The sequence below is a fragment of the Staurois parvus genome, unplaced genomic scaffold (assembly GCF_062004578.1).
Source record: "Staurois parvus isolate SC_StPar_1 unplaced genomic scaffold, SC_StPar_1.0 ptg000896l, whole genome shotgun sequence".
NCBI lineage: Eukaryota > Metazoa > Chordata > Amphibia > Anura > Ranidae > Staurois > Staurois parvus.
Window position 1 is genome coordinate 65,337 of NW_028318692.1, and position 20,790 is coordinate 86,126.

General features: G+C 44.5%; 1 protein-coding gene across 3 annotated transcripts in view; it reads right to left on the reverse strand.

Moving 5' to 3' along the window:
* Positions 1-20,790, reverse strand: part of OCRL (OCRL inositol polyphosphate-5-phosphatase) — a 165,755-nt gene that overhangs the window by 12,407 nt on the left and 132,558 nt on the right. For 2 of the 3 annotated variants that reach the window (XM_089656221.1, XM_089656219.1), the window contains 4 exons: positions 14,748-14,771; positions 9,213-9,335; positions 7,924-8,008; positions 2,651-2,778 (listed from right to left, as the gene is read on the reverse strand). In XM_089656221.1, coding sequence (XP_089512347.1) covers positions 2,651-2,778; positions 7,924-8,008; positions 9,213-9,335; positions 14,748-14,771 — 360 coding nt within the window. The remainder of the gene's footprint in view (positions 1-2,650; positions 2,779-7,923; positions 8,009-9,212; positions 9,336-14,747; positions 14,772-20,790) is intronic. The other variant, XM_089656220.1, reaches the window with a different exon arrangement.

The window sequence follows — 20,790 nt, forward strand, 5'->3', positions numbered from 1 at the left end:
AGAGAGGAGAAGAGAGAGAGGAGAGAGAAGAGAGAGGAGAGGAGAGAGAAGAGAGAGGAGAGGAGAAAGAAGAGAGGGGACAGGAGAGAGACGAGAGAGGAGAGAGACAAGAGAGGAGAGAGACAAGATAGGAGAGGAGGGGAGAGGAGGGGAGAGGAGGGGAGAGGAGAGAAGAGAGACAAGAGAGGAGAGGAGGAGAGAGGAGAGGAGGGGAGAGGAGAGAAGAGAGACAAGAGAGGAGAGGAGGAGAGAGGAGAGAAGAGAGACAAGAGAGGAGAGAAGAGAGACAAGAGAGGAGAGGAGAGACAAGAGAGGAGAGGAGAGACAAGAGAGGAGAGGAGAAGAGAGACAAGAGAGGAGAAGAGAGACAAGAGAGGAGAGGAGAGAGACAAGAGAGGAGAGGAGAGAGACAAGAGAGGAGAGGAGAGAGACAAGAGAGGAGAGGAGAGAGAGGAGAGAGACAAGAAAGGAGAGGAGAGAGAGGAGAGAGACAAGAGAGGAGAGGGGAGAGAGGAGAGAGACAAGAGAGGAGAGGAGAGAGAGGAGAGGAGAGAGAGGAGAGAGAAGAGAGAGGAGAGGAGAAAGAAGAGAGGGGACAGGAGAGAGACGAGAGAGGAGAGAGACAAGAGAGGAGAGAGACAAGATAGGAGAGGAGGGGAGAGGAGGGGAGAGGAGAGAAGAGAGACAAGAGAGGAGAGGAGGGGAGAGGAGAGAAGAGAGACAAGAGAGGAGAGGAGGAGAGAGGAGAGAAAAGAGACAAGAGAGGAGAGAAGAGAGACAAGAGAGGAGAGACAAGAGAGGAGAGGAGAGACAAGAGAGGAGAGGAGAGACAAGAGAGGAGAGGAAAAGAGAGACAAGAGAGGAGAGGAAAAGAGAGACAAGAGAGGAGAGGAAAAGAGAGACAAGAGAGGAGAGGAGAAGAGAGACAAGAGAGGAGAAGAGAGACAAGAGAGGAGAAGAGAGACAAGAGAGGAGAGGAGAGAGACAAGAGAGGAGAGGAGAGAGACAAGAGAGGAGAGGAGAGAGACAAGAGAGGAGAGGAGAGAGACAAGAGAGGAGAGGAGAGAGACAAGAGAGGAGAGGAGAGAGAGAGGAGAGGAGAGAGACAAGAGGAGAGAGACAAAAGAAGAGAGGAGAGAGACAAGAGAAGAGAGGAGAGAGACAAGAGAGAAGAGAGACAGGAGAGGAGAGAAGAGAGACAGGAGAGGAGAGAAGAGAGACAGGAGAGGAGAGAAGAGAGACAGGAGAGGAGAGAAGAGAGACAGGAGAGGAGAGAAGAGAGACAAGAGAGGAGAGAAGAGAGACAAGAGAGGAGAGAAGAGAGACAAGAGAGGAGAGAAGAGAGACAAGAGAAGAGAGGAGAGAAAATAAACGAGAGGAGAGGAGAGAGAAAAGAGAAGAGGCAGTGAGAGAAAGAAAGAAGGAAGGAAAAAAAAGGAGTGAGGAGTAAGTGGAGAGCAAGGCAGAGAAGACAAGGGGAAGGGAAGGGGAAGCAAAGTAATAGGAAAGGGAAGGGGAAGCGAAGCAAGGGGAAGGGGAAGCGAAGGAAGGGGAAGGGAAGGGGAAGGGGAAGCGAAGGAAGGGGAAGGGAAGGGGAAGGGGAAGCGAAGCAAGGGGAAGCGAAGCAAAGAGATGGGAAGTGAAGAGAAGAAGGCAGGGGTAAAGTGAAGATAAGTGAAAGAAGAGGCAGTGAGAGAAAGAAGGAGAAAAAAAAAAAAAAAAGGAGTGAGGAGTAAGCGGAGAGGAGAGGAAAAATAGCAAGAAAAAAGAAAAGGAGAGAGAAGCAAGAAAATAATAGAGAATAGAAGAGAAAGCAGTGATGGAGGGAGAGGAAAGATAGGAAAGAAGGGAGGCAGGAGGGAAGAAGAGGAAATAGGAAAAGGAGAAACTGAGAAAGAGGAGAGAAGACAATAAAAATAGAGAAGATATGAAAGATGACAGAAAACAAGAGAATAGAGGGACAGAGGTGAAGAGAGAGACATGGAGACGATGAAGAACAATACAGAGAGAGAGAGAGAGAGAAGAGGAAGAAGGAGTGAGAGGAGATGGAGATGAAAGATTGAAAAATAGGAGGGAAGAGGAGAGGTGAGAGAATCCAATAGTGGCATTCGATATCTGCCCACTGTCATACGCTCTCAATCAAAAGAAAAGTAGACTTAATGGGGAACTAGTTGATCAGTTTCCCATCAGTCTCCTTCCATCCAACAGGCGCTGTGACCATGGGGACTGGCTCCCAATCCAGTCCGCCTCACTTGCGCAATGACATCAGCAGTATGTCCCTGGCCCCTTTGTTCACGGTTAGTTTTCGCATGACAGCTGACAGGGCCGGGGACTGAGCCCTGTGTGGGAAGCAGTCACATTTATGACAGCTTTATCAGGACAGAAGGGCCAAACGCTGAGCACTGGCTAGAGTTGGTCTTAGTAAGCACCAGTTTCTTCATTTGTGAACTGGGAGATAATTCTTGCTGCCACTGCGATGAGTGGCGATAGTAAGAACTACTTGAATTTGTTGCACATGTCGGTATTAATACTGAAACTGGTGCAAATTGCCTGTCTGAATTAGGCATAGTTCGTTTTATATAGAGAGCCAACTCCAGAGAAATGTCGTCCATGTTTTTCCCAGAATGTCTTTAGCAGCATTTCTACAAACCTGACGGCAGAGGCGAGTGTCGTGGGAACAGTCGATGCAGCGCTGGTACAGCTCGTAACAAATCACTGGTTCGGGTAGAGCTTCCAGGAATATCAACAGAGCTTCTGCCACAGAATGGTTACTACCCGCTGGGGGATCAGTGTTAAGGTAAAACAGATGATAAAACAGAACGGTCATAAACAGTACAAAGAAGAATACAGAATTGCCATGTGTTCACTTTGGATTCAGTCTTCTAGGTCTTCCATACAATCCCAGCGTTTCATACACAGTACGAAGGACATCGCTGCCAACAAAATGGTCATAAATATTCATTCTTTAGGATTCAGATTTTACCAACTGAATAAGGGACTAGAATGGTTCCTATGGTTAGACATACTGCATGGATACATAAACCGGCAATTAGAGACAAGCAAAGCAAATCGCATCTGGCAAATCCAAGCAATTCTGACGAGCAGCCAACTGTCAATTCACCAGAATAATAAGTATGGAAGCTCTGACCAGTCTGCAGAGAAATATACAATTCAGAGGTCTAGAAAATCAAAAATACTGTAAAAAAAATCTATATGTACAAAACCTAGTGAAATGAAAACACCATTTCATAGCAAATATTGAGGAACACAAAGAGGGGAGGGATCCCTGTGTCCTGTGAAGTACTCCAAGAAACAGATTTTACAGGTAAAGCCGGACATCCTACTTTCTTAACCACTTCCTGTCCGGACACTTTTACCCCCTTCCTGTCCAGAGCAATTTTCAGCTTTCAGCACTATCACACTTTGAATGACAATTGCGCGGTCGTGCAACACTGTACCCATATGAATTTTTTACCATTTTTTTTGAGACAGATAAAGCTTTATTTTGGTGGTATTTATTCACCGCTGGGATTTTAATTTTTTTTGCTATGTAAATGAAAATGTTCCAAAATTTTGAAAAAAAGTGTTTTTCTTATAATATTTTGCAAATAAATAATATTTCATCATAAATCTTGACCAAAATGTATTCCGTTATATTTTTAGTAAAAAAAAAAATAAGCCAAATTAGTATATAACCAAAAATTATAATTTTTAAACATTTTTTTTACATTTTTATTTTATTTTTTTATATTAATATTTATGTTTTTTTTTTTTACATACTGTCACCCTAGCAGTACAGTGTCACCATGGTGACACTGTACTACTTGTGGGGGGTGATGAAGATTTTTTTTTTTTTTTACACCCATATAGGATGTAAAAGCAATCATTTCTCTTTCTCTCTGTCTGCATTCTTGCAGCCATTGAGAAATACTGAGTGAGCTGTGATTAGTCACAGCTTGTCACATGGTACAAGGCTGTTGTGAATAGCCTTGTACCATGTGACCTCTGTGATCATTCACAGATTTCACACGTAGTAAGCAATGATATCAGAAGTGACATCTTGCTTACTACTTTGCATGTGATCACTGATTGGCCAATCAGTGATCACATGATCGGGACCTCGTACAGAGGTCCCGTCCGACGATCGGTGTTTCACCGTGTCCGGAGGACACAGCGGGCACCGGATCGCAGTGCTGCGAGCGCGCACAGCTAGAAAAGGCGGGTGCCGTTTATGAACAGAAACCCGCCCCTGGAGTGCCACCGCCCTGCCGTTTATAAACAGCAGGCGGACGGCAAGTGGTTAATTGTACATCACAGGACGCAGGGCATCTTCTTATTTATGACCATTGGGATGTCCCAAAGCACTGACAATGGGGGGGGGGGGGGGGCGCAACAAGCTCAAAACCCAAACAGAAAAGAACTACAAAGTCACCTGCAAGACATTCAGCTCAAAAACTGGTGTTTGGAGAGGCCTGAACATTTACCTGGCAAAACCCATTAAACTTGTGAGCCGAAAACCAAGTGGCAGACTAATAAACCTTAAAAATGGAATCTTGAGGCCGACACCCAGGAAGCGTTGACATTCCTGGTGGAATAGGCCTTGACTAAGAAAAGAGGAACCTTGCCCTGCAGGCCATATGTCTGAGAAATGAACTGATGAATCCACTGAGAAATAGTGCATTCAAAAGTAGCCTGTCTCTTTCGAGCAACCTCAGACAGAACAGAGTAGGAATGCCAAAATTAATCTGCAGAGATCAGGTAAATCCCCGCAGCTTGAAACACATCCAAAGAGCAAAGTACCTTCTCCTTAGGGTACTTAGGATGCAAACATAGTAACACAATGGCCTTGGTCAGGTGGAAAGGGAAAAAGGGGAATCGAGGCATCAACGCAAAATTATCTGTGAAGGACCAGGAATGGTGTCTTGCAGGAAAGTGCAGCCAGATCCAAGACCTTCCGAAGCAAAGTAATAGCAGCCAAAAAGGCAACAAGCCATGTAAGAGGCAACAAAGGAATATCTTGGATGCTCTGGCGGGCCCTGCTACCCAAACCCAGTGACTAGTAGAAATGGATTCCGAAAGTTGCAGTTTCAAATTTGTTCTGACCACATTCCCCAATAACTAACTGTGGTCCTCTGCGCCTGTGACAATCCAGGATCCTGAGCTGTGTTTTCTGGAGAGGACTCGTTCAAAGAGGACCCCCGATCCTCACTGGTTTCCTTCTCCTCATCTAAAGCAGTGGTCTCCAAACTGCGACCCTTTGCTAGCCTTTATCCAACCACAGTTCCTCCCACTGACACCAAAAGTGGGGCATAATTCCTGTCATTGACACTAATGATGGGATACTACTACTCCCACTGATATCAATGATGGGACACTATTCCTCCCACTGACACCAATGATGGGGCACTATTCCTATCACTGATACCAATGATGGGGCACTATTCCTCCCACTGACACCAATGATGGGGCACTATTCCTCCCACTGATACCAATGATGGGGCACTATTCCTCCCACTGATACCAATGATGGGGCACTATTCCTCCCACTGATACCAATGATGAGGCACTATTCCTCCCACTGACACCAATGATGGGACACTATTCCTCCCACTGACACCAATGATGGGACACTATTCCTCCCACTGACACCAATGATGGGGCACTATTCCTATCACTGATACCAATGATGGGGCACTATTCCTCCCACTGATACCAATGATGAGGCACTATTCCGCCCACTGACACCAATGATGGGACACTATTCCCCCCACTGATACCAATGATGGGGCACTATTCCTCCCACTGACACCAATGATGGGGCACTATTCCTCCCACTGATACCAATGATGAGGCACTATTCCTCCCACTGACACCAATGATGGGACACTATTCCCCCCACTGATACCAATGATGGGGCACTATTCCTTCCACTGATACCAATGATGGGACACTATTCCTCCCAGTGATACCAATGATGGGGCACTATTCCTCCCACTGATATCAATGATGGGGCACTATTCCTCCCACTGATACCAATGATGGGACACTATTCCTCCCAGTGATACCAATGATGGGGCACTATTCCTCCCACTGATACCAATGATGGGACACTATTCCTCCCAGTGATACCAATGATGGGGCACTATTCCTCCCAGTGATACCAATGATGGGGCACTATTCCTCCCACTGATACCAATGATGGGACACTATTCCTCCCAGTGATACCAATGATGGGGCACTATTCCTCCCAGTGATACCAATGATGGGGCACTATTCCTCCCACTGACACCAATGATGGGGCACTCTTCCTCCCACTGATACCAATGATGGGACACTATTCCTTCCACTGATACCAATGATGGGACACTATTCCTCCCACTGACACCAATGATGGGACACTATTCCTCCCACTGACACCAACGATGGGGCACTATTCTTCCCACTGACACCAATGATGGGACACTATTCCTCCAACTAATATCAATGTTGAGACACTATTCCTCCTACTAATATCAATGTTGAGACACTATTCCTCCTACTAATATCAATGTTGAGACACTATTCCTGTTCCTACTGACCACCAAACTGGAGGCCATGTTTATTTTCAGTGATGCTGGGCCTGGGAAATTTTCTACCCCCACTAGCCACAATCTAGCCCCCGCCTAAAGTCTGAAGGACAGTAAACTGGCCAGTTTGAAAAGTTTGGAGACCCCTGATTTAAAGAATGTTCCTCCAACACCTCACACTCCTGAATTAGGGGCAAATGCTCTTGTTTGCGCCCCAGTGGCCCAGACCAGTGAGAATCCCTGAAAGCTGCTTATGCAGCGCATAATTGGTTGCCCAAAATTCCTCCCTAGATACAAAAGAAAATGAAAGAATGTGCCCCTGAAACATTGTAATACCAGTTAAGGGCAAGGATTAGAAGTAAGCTGATCCTAAGAGGAGACACTGCAGGGTTATCTGTACAGGGGGCTTTCACCAACTGACAAAGAGATTTGGAATTGCACCCCATTGTTCTTCTCTCTTGCTCTCAAGCCATGCAAATGCAATACAGTAAGGTCTAACCCTTTTATACACCATCACAGTGGTGTTCTACTGAACTGGGGCCCACGCACCCCATAGGCAGCAATGTATAGCTACCACCATGCACGGTAGCACAAGGTCCAACAGGTGCCCAGCGGTTAACGGAACATTTTCAAAAAGTCCCACCCTTTTTGAACACCGTCACAGTGGTGTTCTACTGAACTGGGGGCCGCATACCCCATAGGCAGCCCTGTATAGCTACCACCATGCACGGTAGCACACTGCCCAACAGACGCCTAGCGTTTAACGGAACATTTTCAAAAAAGCGGGACTTCAACACAATTGGGGCACTTACCAATCTAAGTCACAAGCTCAAGTCCAATCTTCATCTACCATGGCGGACACCTCAAAAAGCCTTCAGGGACCCAACTCCCCATCAGGCGATAAGCATCCTGGATCTCTAAAGCACCCTGACAGCAACTCACTAGATACCAGGTACCCTACTAAATGCCAAACCCAGAAGACCCAGTGACAGCCTTGACTGTGATCCAAAATGACGCTCATGTAGATGCAGCTGGAAACGTCCACACACAGTAGAGAGAGAGAAGTAATGCCTCTGTTGAATACCTACACTGTGATGTAGCACCTACTGGCACCCAAGCACCCCACAGCCAGCCCTGTACAACTACCACTGCCCACAGCAGCACTTCCAAAAGGGTGGACTTCCACACAATAGGGACACGTACCGATCCAGGCCACAGGGTCGAGCCCTTCTTCACCCAACACGGTGGACATGCCCAAAGAAGATTTAGGAATACAACTTCTCAGTGAGAATAAACTTATCTGCTTCAAGCCAAGCCTACCAAAGATAACTGGATGATCTATGCAAGGGAAGGATACGGATGGTGTCTGGAATGCTGGTATCTAAGCAGTCGATAATCTGCTGTAGTTCTTCCTGTCTGCCGGGAGTTTGGAAGAGATCTTCCTGCAAGAGAACACACAAAACTCTTGAGATGTATGAAAATAACAATGAACTTCTCTTATTTGCTCCCTTTGGGTCTGTTTGATTTGGCTTTAGAAACTTTTTAATACATCTGTTGGAAAAGCACAGAGAAACTTGATCTTGTCAGAAATACAGAGTATGTGTATTTATCTGCCTCCCGTCTCTACGCAATCCAGCGTCTCTGGGGTAACAGGGAAGTGAGTCAGTCATGGAGAGTGCCAAAGACTAGGCAAAGGGGGCTAGGCTGGTGTGGGAATGAGTCAGGAAAAGTTCTGGGAGGCAGCTGAACAGAAAGCAGAGGATGGTAAGGGATGACATCATCCACATCAATCTGGTGCACGCAAGAACGGAACTTCAAGCAAAGCATTTAAAGGATACATTCACCTTTCATAACATGTTACATGCTACACCCATAGTCAGGGTGTAACATGTAACCAGGGGCGGACTGACAACTCATGGGGCCCCCGGGCAATAGGGGATCATGGGGCCCCTGTGTCCTTGCCCAAACTCAAAAAAGCCTATGAAAAAGGTACCAGGGGCATCTCATGGGGCCCCCTACTGACCCCGGGCCCTCGGGCAGTGCCCAAGTTTCCAAATGGTCAGTCCGCCCCTGCATGTAACATGTACGAATGGACTGGCACCCGCTTCCCGCTGTGACAGCTAGCAGGGGATCACCAGCTACAAAAACTGTAGCTGCTGACTTTTAAAATACAGTCACTTACCTGTCCCTCGGTCCAGCGGTGTACTCACCATGGCAAGTTTCACTGGCCGTCTTTTCTCCTTGGTGCCAGCATCTTCAGTGTGGGCTCCCGGCAATTAAAGCTTGCGGCTTCACAGCCGGGTGCCCACTGCACATGCGTGAGAAGCGCTGCGCTTTGTGAATGGACCGATAGTCTTCTGGGACCTGTCATGTGTACCAGAAGACTACGGGGAGGGAGGGGGGAGGACAACTTTTGCTTCTCATTGCCTAGGCTATCGCAGCAGAAGTCTGAGCGGGTACCTAGCAAATTCGTGTACCCGTTCCCCCCTCCGCTACTCAAAAATGCCAATCCTTAATGGGGAGCGGGGGACAAAGGCTTAAAGCGGAACTTCCCCTTTTTAGGTGGAGCTCCGCTTTAAGTGGTTAATATATAGTGACCTCCAGAAGAACTGTAATGGTAGATGACATCAGTGAGTCCTGACAAACCTGATGGCAGGCGTTCTTATATAAATGGTCCACCAGCAGCCACATCTCTTTGGGGATCTTTAGAGGTTTCTCGGCCACGCCGTCCCCTTCTGACTCAGGAAGCATCTGCATGACGGCTTTTTCCTGGAAGATGACAAAAACCAAATAAATGAACATTAAGAACTGCTATAATTTAAGGACAGCTGAGATGCACCGAACAGGCAAAGTCTAGGGCCCACCTGGTCTGTATGCAGCTTATTTTTGTCAGCAGTTTCAGATGTAGCAATGTGGGCAAGATTGCAGTCACACAGATGTGCCTCTAGGATGGTGTTGTATTAATGTTGACTTATTTATTTAGTATAGATAGATAGGATATGGATGTTAACCTTGGAACTAGCGCCCTTAAAAAACCAGCAAGCAAAAGCAGAATCGCTATTTTAACAAAATCCCTTTAAAGGGGACTTGGTAGCAACAGACAAAAGTTTGAAGCTGAAAACTTTTTTTTCTCTACAGCTTTTGCCCCATTACTTACGTATATAGAGCGAACCATCCCAAGTGATACATCCTGAATTCCCCCTAATGCCTTCAGACTACATCCTTTGTAAGCTGCATTACAGTGGTTCTAAAGCAGCGGTTCTCAACCTGTGGGTCGCGACCCCTTTGGGGGTCGAACGACCCTTTCACAGGGGTCGCCTAAGACCATTGGAAAACACATATTTCCGATGGTCTTAGGAACAGAGATTTGCTCCTCCATCTGTCTCCAGGCCCACATGCAGATACGCCCACATACGAGTACCCGGCGTGATGACATCATCGCGCCAACCCCATCACATACACCCTGTAAAAATACAGGTGTATGTGACAGGGTTGGCACCATAATGTACTTATGTGGACCAGTCACATATGTGTAAAGAGCAGCTACTGTGTAGAAAGCAGCTACTGTGTTGAAAGCAGCTACTGTGTTGAAAGCAGCTACTGTGTAGAAAGCAGCTGCTGTGTTGAAAGCAGCTACTGTGTAGAAAGCAGCTACTGTGTAGAAAGCAGCTGCTGTGTTGAAAGCAGCTACTGTGTTGAAAGCAGCTGCTGTGTTGAAAGCAGCTACTGTGTAGAAAGCAGCTGCTGTGTTGAAAGCAGCTACTGTGTTGAAAGCAGCTACTGTGTTGAAAGCAGCTACTGTGTTGAAAGCAGCTACTGTGTTGAAAGCAGCTACTGTGTTGAAAGCAGCTACTGTGTTGAAAGCAGCTACTGTGTTGAAAGCAGCTACTGTGTTGAAAGCAGCTACTGTGTTAAAAGCAGCTACTGTGTTAAAAGCAGCAGTATTGGAGGTAAAACAACACTTCATGAATTATAATTACTGGGTAAATGTAAAATCATGTACTATAAAATCAGCTACTGCAAGAAAAAATATCTGTACCATTGGAACTTAATCTGGATGCTGATCGGTCTTTTTATATTCAGCTGTGGTTGATGTGAATACAAAATTTAATTTATTTGTAATTAGAAATAAAGATTTCACAATATATAATTACATATTGTTTTTGTGATTAATCACTATGCTTTAATTATGTTCAATTTGTAACAATGAAAATACATCCTGCATATCAGATATTTACATTTCGTTTCATAATAGTAGCACAATTACAGTTATGAAGTGGCAACGAAAATAATTTTATGGTTGGGGGTCACCACAACATGAGGAACTGTATTAAAGGGTCGCGGCATTAGGAAGGTTGAGAATCACTGATCTAAAGTCAAAATATTCTTTTTTACCTTAGTGCATTGTAAGCGTTAGAAGAGAAGTATGGGAATTCATTTTTTTGCTGCATCTGTCCCCCACCGGCTCTAACAGTGATCACATGACCACTGAGATCTCACAGCCGCTCCGAGCAGAGAGTGGGGATTGTCAGTCACTGGAGCACTGAGCTGTGGAGGGGGAGGGAGCGCCTGGCTCAGGCTCTCAGGAAGTTGAACCTGGTACTCTGGGGTGGATCCCGACTTTAAAGTAGAGATCTTTCCCCAGCCTAGACCAGCTGATTGACGTCAGCCGACACTGCGCTTCAGTCCGCTGTCGGCCGAAAATATCTCTCAGGAGTGCAGAATGAACTGAACTGCACTCAGAATGAACTGCACTCCTGTGATCTACAGGAGAAGTACAGCCAAAAGACCTCTGGCTGTACTTCTCCTCTAAAATAACGCTCCGCTACCTTTTCTCCCCCTGTCCCTAATACCTGGCTCGTCTCATTCCTCCGATGCTGTCCTAGCTTCCCCTCCAAATCCTAATCTCACAGAAGACAGATATATATATATATATATATATACACACATATATATATATACACACACACACACACACACACACATATATATACACACACACACACATATACAGTTGGGCTCAAAAGTTTACACACCCTGGCAGAAATTGTGAAATTTTGGCACTGATATTGAAAATATGACTGATCATGCCAAAAAATGCTCTTTTATTGAAGGATGATGATCATAAGAAGCCATTTATTATCAAATATTTGTTTGGCTCCTTTTTAAATCATAATAACAGAAATCACCCGAATTGCCCAGATCAGAAGTCTCCACTCCCTGGATCAGAAGTCTCCCTCCCCTGGAATGTTTGGCCTTGGTACAGACACACAAGGTGACACACACAGGGTACAATGTCTATAAGAGGTTAATTTCCCACATCTGGGGCTTTTTAAATTGCAATTAGTGTCAGTATATAGTCAATGTGTTTGTTAGCTCTTACATGGAAGCACTGACTAGGCTAGATACTGAGCCATGGGGATCAGAAAAGAACTGTCAAAAGTCCTGCGTAACAAGGTAATGGAACTTTATAAAGATGGAAAAGGACATATAAAGATGTCCAAAGCCTTGAATATGCCAACCAGTACTGTTAAATCACCTATTAAGTAGTGGAAAGTTCGGGGATCTCTTGTTACCAAGCCAAGGTCAGGTAGACAACAGGCTGCTCTGGAAAAAGATGGTGTGGTTGTTTTAAGGAGTACAATACGGTGATACTTGAACAAAAATGAGCTGTTTGGTCGAGGTGCCAGAAAGAAGCTTTTACTGCACCAATGCCACAAAAAAGCCCGGTTACAATATGCCTGACATCACCTTGACATGCCTAACCGGGCCTTCTTGTGCCACTCATGCAGTAAAGGCTTCTTTCTGGCACCTCCACCATGCAGCTCATTTTTGTTCAAGTGTCATCATATTGTGCTCCTTCAAAACAACTAAACTGTCATTTTCCAGAGCAGCCTGTATTTTTCTTGTGGTTACCTATGGGTTTCCCTTTGTATCCCGAACAATTCTTCAGGCAGTTATGGCTTCAATCTTTCTAGGTCTACCTGACCTTGACTTGGTATCAAGAGATCCCCAAACTTTCCACTTCTTAATAGGTGATGTAACAGTACTGATTGGCATATTCAAGGCTTTGACATCTTTTTATGTCCTTTTCCATCTTTATAAAGTTCCATTACCTTGTTACGCAGGACTTTTGACAGTTCTTTTCTGATCCCCATGGCTCAGTATCTAGCCTAGTCAGTGCTTCCATGTAAGAGCTAACAAACTCATTGACTATTTATACACAGACACTAATTGCAATGTAAAAAGCCCCAGATGTGGGAAATTAACCTCTAATTGGCATTGTAACCCGTGTGTGTGTCACCTTGTGTGTCTGTACCAAGGCCCAACATTCCAGGGGAGGGAAACTTCTGATCTGGGGGGCGGAGACTTCTGATCCGGGGGTGGAGACTTCTGATCTGGGCCATTTGGGTGATTTCTGTTATCATTATGATTTAAAAAGGAGCCAAAAAACTATTTGATAATAAATGGCTTCATATGATCATCATCCTTCAATCAAAGAACAATTTGTGGCATGATCAGTCATATATTCAATATCAATGCCAAAATTTCACAATTTCTGCCGGGGTATGCAAACTTTTGAGCACAACTGTGTGTATATATATATACACACACACACACATATACACACACACGCATATATACAGTGAAGGAAATGCGTATTTGCTCCCCGGCTGATTTTGAATGTTTGCCCCTCACAAAGAAATGATCGATATAAAAATCGAATGTTCGGTGTATTATAACACAGAGACAGAATAGCAACAACAAATTCAGCAGAAATGCGTCCAACAAATGATGACTGATCTGCATGTTCATGAGGGAAAGAAAGTATTTGATCCCCTATCATTCAGCAGGATTTCTGGCTACCAGGTGTTTCTCATACAGGTAACAAGCTGAGATTAGAAGCAGTCTCTTAAAGGGAGTGCTGCTAATCTCATTTTGTTACCTGTATAAAAGACACCTGTCCACAGGAGCAATCAAACAATCAGATTCCAAACTCTCCACCATGGCAAAGACCAAAGAGCTGTCCAGGGATGTCAGGGACAAGATTGTAGACCGACACAAGGCTGGACTGGGCTACCAAACTATGGCCAAGCAGCTTGGTGAGAAGGTGACAACAGTTGGTGCAATCATTCACAAATGGAAGAAACACAAAACAACTGTCAGTCTCCCTAGGTCTGGTGCACCATGCATTCGATTTCTAGACCGATCATTTCTTTGTGAGTGGGCAAACATTCAAAATCAGCCGGGGATCAAACACTTATTCCCTTCACTGTATATATACACACACACATACATATATATATATATATATATATATATAAATATATATATATATAAATATATATATATATATATATATATATATATAAATATATATATATATATATATATATATATATATATATATTGGCCAGGCAGCACGCGGGACAGGCGTCGATCTAGAAGGACATACTGGTACGTCCTCCCATAGTGGCCACTCTGCATGGCCCTGAGGCCGCAATCTGCGATTGCCGCGCACCTCAGACACAGCGGATCACAGACCAGGATACAGCACCCATGTCACTGCCCCTGTACCATGTGATTGCTGTGGCCAATCACATTAGTAATAGTAAACAGAGGCTTCCATTCATGAAGCCTTTGTTCATTACTGTGATGGATGTGATTGGGCACATGGTACATAAAGCTAGGGAGGATAATAAAAATGATAAGGCTGAACTCAAGAGAAGATCTTCCCAACCTATTACAGGTTTCCCTTTAGATATAGGTGACTACAGAAAACACGCAGTGGCTTCAGTCAAGCCCATCCTTAATATGCGGAAGGCACAGCGCTCTTAACACACAAATCAATGAAGCTGAAAATACCCCGCCTGCGTAAAGACAGAACACCGACCCCCAGGTCAGGGGTGAGAGGGTTAGAAGTCACGCAAAGCTGCTCATTTCTGAAAACTGGAGTGAAAATATCACCAATAGAAACCAGATTTCATCTCTCATTTTTTAAACATGAAAAACAAAAGAAAGGCTGAACACATTTGATTGGTTCCAGCAACAAACAGGTTAAATGTTTCACTCCGTTTTTTTTTCAACAAATGAGCCCCAGAGATCACCACAAACCACAAAAATGGAGGCAGAGACAGAGACAGGACAACAACAGAGCCCAGAAAGTGAATACAATGTTACCTTCTCTGAGAAACTGTCTTCTCCCTATGAGGATAGGTGAGAGCAGAGGGAGGAAGAGAGAAGAAAAAGACAGGTGAGAACTGAAATCAGAGAGGAAGAGTCAGGAGAGAACGTTAAATAACGGACCACAGAGCACCACACATACTGTACTGGAGGAGGAGTTCAAAACGTGACACCGAAATCTGTTCATTGACTAGAGTGGTAAAGAATCCAGCACAGCTTTGTCAGGTTTGTAAAATGATACAAAGCACACGTTGTCTAATTCATACTATCCCTTATCTTTCTGTATGTGGATGATGGCACTGGGATTATTTTAATTAAAGAAAAAAACAAAAACATCTAAGTACCTTTTTTCCTTTCAATATACAGCTGTCACATGACCCAGCTCTTTCCCAGCTTGTCTGCAGGGAAACAGTGGCAGGAGGAGCTTCTAGTCCTCTGCTGCTGGTCACATGTTCAAAAAAACAGCCTTTGTGATACAGAGTAAAATAATTAACCCCTGAACGCCTAAGGGTAAAACAAATCTTAATGCCTAAGCACAATTTTGCAACTTTGACATGTGTTAGTAAAACCGTACATATCATCACAACTATGTTGTACATCTAGGTGGATTATACCGGGTTTTTTTCAGGACAAATTGGGCTTTCATTTGGAGGTAAATGGTAATCGATATCTTCTGATTTTTTACATTAATAAAGGAAAACTGTCCCAGAATAATAAAAAAAAATATTTATTTTTAATTTAGCTGTGTGTTTCTCGTTACTACCATAACCTACCACCAAACAACCACCCAAAAAAAAATTTCCAGCTCTTGATGATCGCAGCGATACCATATACAGTCATGGCCGAAATTGTTGGCACCCTTGATATTTTTCCTGAAAATCAAGTATTTCACACAAAAAAGGTATTGCATTAACACATGTTTTGCTATACACATGTTTATTCCCTTTGTATGTATTGGAACAAATATAAAACAGAGGCAGAAAAGCAAATATGACATAATGTCACACAAAACCCCAAAAATGGGCTGGACAAAAGTATTGGCACCCTTAACTTAATATTTGGTTGCACACCCTTTGGAAAACATAACTGAAATCAGTCGCTTCCTATAACCATCAATAAGCTTCTGACACCTCTCACCCGGAATTTTGGACCACTCTTCCTTTGCAAACAGCTCCAGGTCTCTCTTATTGGAAGGACACCTTTTCCCAACAGCAATTTTAAGATCTCTCCACAGGTGTTCAATGGGATTTAGATCTGGGCTCATTGCTGGCCACTTCAGAACTCTCCAGCGCTTCTTTGCCATCCATTTCTGAGTGCTTTTTGACGTATGTTTGGGGTCATTGTCCTGCTGGAAGACCCAGGATCTTGGACGCAAACCCAGCTTTCTGACACTGGGCCCTACAGTGCGACCCAAAATCCTTTGGTAATCCTCAGATTTCATGATGCCTTGCACACAGTCAAGGCACCCAGTGCCAGAGGCAGCAAAACAACCCCAAAACATCATTGAACCTCCACCATATTTTACCGTAGGTACTGTGTTTTGTTCTTTGTAGGCCTCATTCCGTTTTCGGTAAACAGTAGAATGATGTGCTTTACCGAAAAGCTCTATCTTGGTCTCATCTGTCCACAAGACGTTTTCCCAGAAGGCTTTTGGCTTACTCAAGTACATTTTGGCAAACTGTAGTCTTGCTTTTTTATGTCTCTGTGTCAGCAGTGGGGTCCTCCTGGGTCTCCTGCCATAGCGTTTCATTTCATTTAAATGTCGACGGATAGTTCGCGCTGACACTGATGCTCCCTGAGCCTGCAGGACAGCTTGAATGTCTTTGGAACATGTTTGGGGCTGCTTATCCACCATCCGGACTATTCTGCGTTGCAATCTTTCATCAATTTTCCTCATCCGTCCACGACCAGGGAGATTAGCTACAGTGCCATGGGTTGCAAACTTCTTGATAATGTTGCGCACTGTGGACAAAGGCAAATCTAGTTCTCTGGAGATGGACTTGTAACCTTGAGATTGTTGATATTTTGCCACAATTTTGGTTCTCAGGTCCTCAGACAGTTCTCGTCTCCTCTTTCTGTTGTCCATGCTTAGTGTGGCACAGACAGACACACAATGCAAAGGTTAAGTGAACGTCTCTCCTTTTTATCTGCTTTCAGGTGTGATTTCTATATTGCCCACACCTGTTACTTGCCCCAGGTGAGTTTACAGGAGCATCACATGCTTGTAACATTCTTATTTATCCGCAGTTGTGAAAGGGTGCCAATACTTTTGTCCAGCCCATTTTTGGAGGTTTGTGTGACATTATGTCGAATTTGCTTTCTTTCCTCCCTTTTTTTGTTTTGTCCCAATACACACAAAGGGAATAAACATGTGTATAGCAAAACATGTGTTAATGCAATACGTTTCGTGAGAAATACATGATTTCCTGGAGAAATATCAAGGGTGCCAACAATTTCGGCCATGACTGTATGTAGCGCTAGATAATAAAGTCTGAAAGAAAGTCCACTAAAGTCTATTCATAAAAACGTGCCAGATGACAAGTAGAGAATCAATGGTGGCGATCCGTGAAGAAAAGCAGAAATGCGCACTCACCAGAAGATAGATCCTCAATCAAGGAGAGAACTGGTCTGGTCAAAGTGGGTAGACCTTCCCTTAAGGATGCAGTGCTAATCCAAAGCAGATCCAGGTAGCCAGAGGTCTCCTACAGCTGGATGGACAAAAGAGGTCTCCTGCTTAAAGGGGAATCTCCAGGCAATGATGCCCTAGGAGGAGGATTAACTAAAGGTATACATTTGCTTATTAAGGTAAGGTAAATTTGCCTATTAAATTCACTCTCAGGCTACAAAACAGGGATCAGCTCTTCATACCCAAGGAGTAACTTTTTTGCAGAGTCCTTTACTGAGAACTCAGGCCTTTACCAAGAAGAGGACACCCTCCCCCCTTTAAGCAGGAGACCCCTTTCGTCCATCCAGCTGTAGGAGACCTCTGGCTACCTGGATCTGCTTTGGATTAGCACTGCATTCTTAAGGGAAGATCTACCCACTTTGACCAGACCAGTTCTCTCCTTGATTGAGGATCTATGGGCTTTGATACATACCGCTTACTTACATCTGTCTTCTGGTGAGTGCGCATTTCTGCTTTTCTTCATGGACCGCCACCATTGATTTTCTACTTGTCATTTGGCACGTTTTTATGAATAGACTTTAGTGGACTTTCTTTCAGACTTTATTATTTAGCGCTGCACTTTTGTTGATATTACTCTGTTTAAGTATTTTTTGGTTACTTAGAGTGCTTAGCTGCTTTTTTGGAATAGCGCTCACTCTTTTATTATTATATACATAGTGATACCATCTATGTGTATGTTATTTGTACCCGTAGAACAGCCCAGAAACAAAAGTGCGCATTTTGTTTTTTTGTTTACCTAAAACACACTGAAACAATTTTTTTTTTTTAATCCTGACCTTTGACCCTGACCCAAACACTTACCCTGGCACTGAACTAGATCAAGCCTTGATCTAGGTATTTTCTTTATTTTTTAATATTTATTTATCTTATCTTTTTTTTTTTTTATAACCCCTTGGCGACGGCTGCACGCAAATGTGCAGCCTCCCGGCGTCTGAGCCTAGACCAGCAATGGGCAAACTACGGCCCGGCGGACCTTTTAATCCGGCCCGTGGAGCGTGATACTGTCAGGATGGCTGTCAGGATGTGTGTAGGCGGGGCAGCGTGACGAACACGAGGGGAGCTAGGCTCCTCTCACAGTCCGCCCTGAAGACCGGAACGGCGCGGGAACACGGCGAGAGGAACGCGCGGAGCAAAGGTAAGTGAATTGACACAGGGGGGACTTGGCTTACTACTTGGGGGGGAATAGTACTATGGGGGATGAAATACTATATGAGGGATGAATTAATATGGGGGATGAATTAATATGGGGAATGAATTACTATATGGGGGATGAATTACTATGGGGGATGAATTACTATATGGGGGATGAATTACTATATGGGGGATTAATTACTATGGGGGATGAATTACTATATGGGGGATGAATTACTATGGGGGATGAATTACTATGGGGGATGAATAACTATGGGGGATGAATTACTATATGGGGGATGAATTACTATATGGGGGATGAATTACTATATGGGGGATGAATTACTATGCTTACTATGGGGGAATATTACTATACTTACTATGGATGACACATACACATCATTCATCTACTCTTGGTCCGGCCCCCGGGTCCAATATATGAACCCATTGCGGCCCTCAAGTCAAAAAGTTTGCCCACCCCTGGCCTAGACCCTAAGCAGCCGCACATTTGTCTTCAATATACAAAATACATATGTACTGAAAGCGTGTGCCCTGCGCGCTCCCAGCCCACATGTCCGGTACTGACGGAAAGGTCCCAATTTCCTCTTTTGATCGGGACCTTTCCCGCGTCACATGACACTAAGCCCTGCCCCCCAGCGTAAAAACCCCTCTTCACGCCGGGACGATCCGGCGTGAAGGGGCTAAACTTTTTTTTCTTCCCTCTATGCCAGGAGTTAGAGAGATACAATATATGTCTCACCTCCATTCATAGAAAAAAAAAAACAAGGGATCCGAGCTGTACAGTGACTGATCACCGTGATAGCCAATTAGAGGCTATCACAGCGATCATGTGACCCGGAATCGGGAGTCCCAGGTCCCGAACGTTAGAATGGGACCCGGGGCTTTCAGTGACACCGCGGTCTTTGTACTGGGAGACGTGCTGTGCAGCGCGCACAAAGACAGGTACGCAAATATGCGGCCCCACGGAAAGAATCCCAGTTCTGCGCGGCCGCATATTTGTGTGACATCGGCGTCAAGGAGTTACCATTTCCTCTATCAGCTCATCCCCCCCCCACAGTTATTACCTTTTGTATCACTCAACCCTTCCTCCTAGATTGTAAGCTCTCAGGAGCCGGGCCCTTTGCTTCCTCTTCTACCAAATTGTATTGTAACTGTAATGTCTGCCTTCATTTTGTACAGCGCTGCGCAAACTGTTGGCGCTATATAAATCCTGTATTATAATAATAATAAACTGTTTTAAATTGTCATACAAAGAGTTCAGAGACAGGATTACTGCAAGGCAGAGATCTGAGGAGGGCTACAAAAAACATTCTGTTGAACTGAAGGTTCTCAAGAGCACAGTGGCCTCCATAAATCTCAAATGGAAGAAGTCTGGCACAACCAGGAGCTGGTCACCCGGCCAAACTGAGCAATCGGGGGAGAAGGGCCTTCATAAGAGAGGTAACTAAGAACCTGATGGTCACTGTGACTGAACTCCAGAGATCCTGTGTGGAGGTGGGACAAAGTTCCAGAAGGACAATCATCACTGCAGACCTCCATCAATTTAGCAAAACCATCGGGTTCTTGGTCACCTCTCTTAAGGCCCTTCTCCCCTCGGTTGCTCAGTATGAAAGGGTTATAACCCGGCAGATTTTTTTTTTTTGCCATCTGTGTCTCATTGCGGTGATTTTACTTCACTTTCTGCCCCATAACCACAACAGGAAGCGAGAGGAAATCCCTGCAAATTAAGACAATTCTTTGGGGCCCCCCAGGTCACCAGAACCAGTGTCCCCATTGGAAGATTTCCCCTCTATTACTTTTCTGGGGAAAACCCAAAATGTGTGACTTTTACTTTCACTTTAATCTATAAACGGGTAAAAATGAGGGGGTGTATCTCCCTAACGGGGGCACAGACAGCAATAAAAACCAGACAGGGGTTTTAATCCCTCTCCACTCTATCCAAAAAAAAACAAAAATGTTGCCTTTAGTTATACTTTAAGTGCTACCACTTGTTATCAAATGCCATAATGTACAGGGCCAAAGGATCCCCAGATAAAAAGACATAAAAAGATCTCTAAGGTGTAATAGGCTGCTTTGAAGACGTCACCTATCTAATAGGCCCGCATGTCTTCAACTCTTGTACTGCTTCTTTTAATATTTAAATTTTGCCGAAAGAACAGGGAGATAAAAAAGTTGAAAACTAAGGCACAGCACATATATACA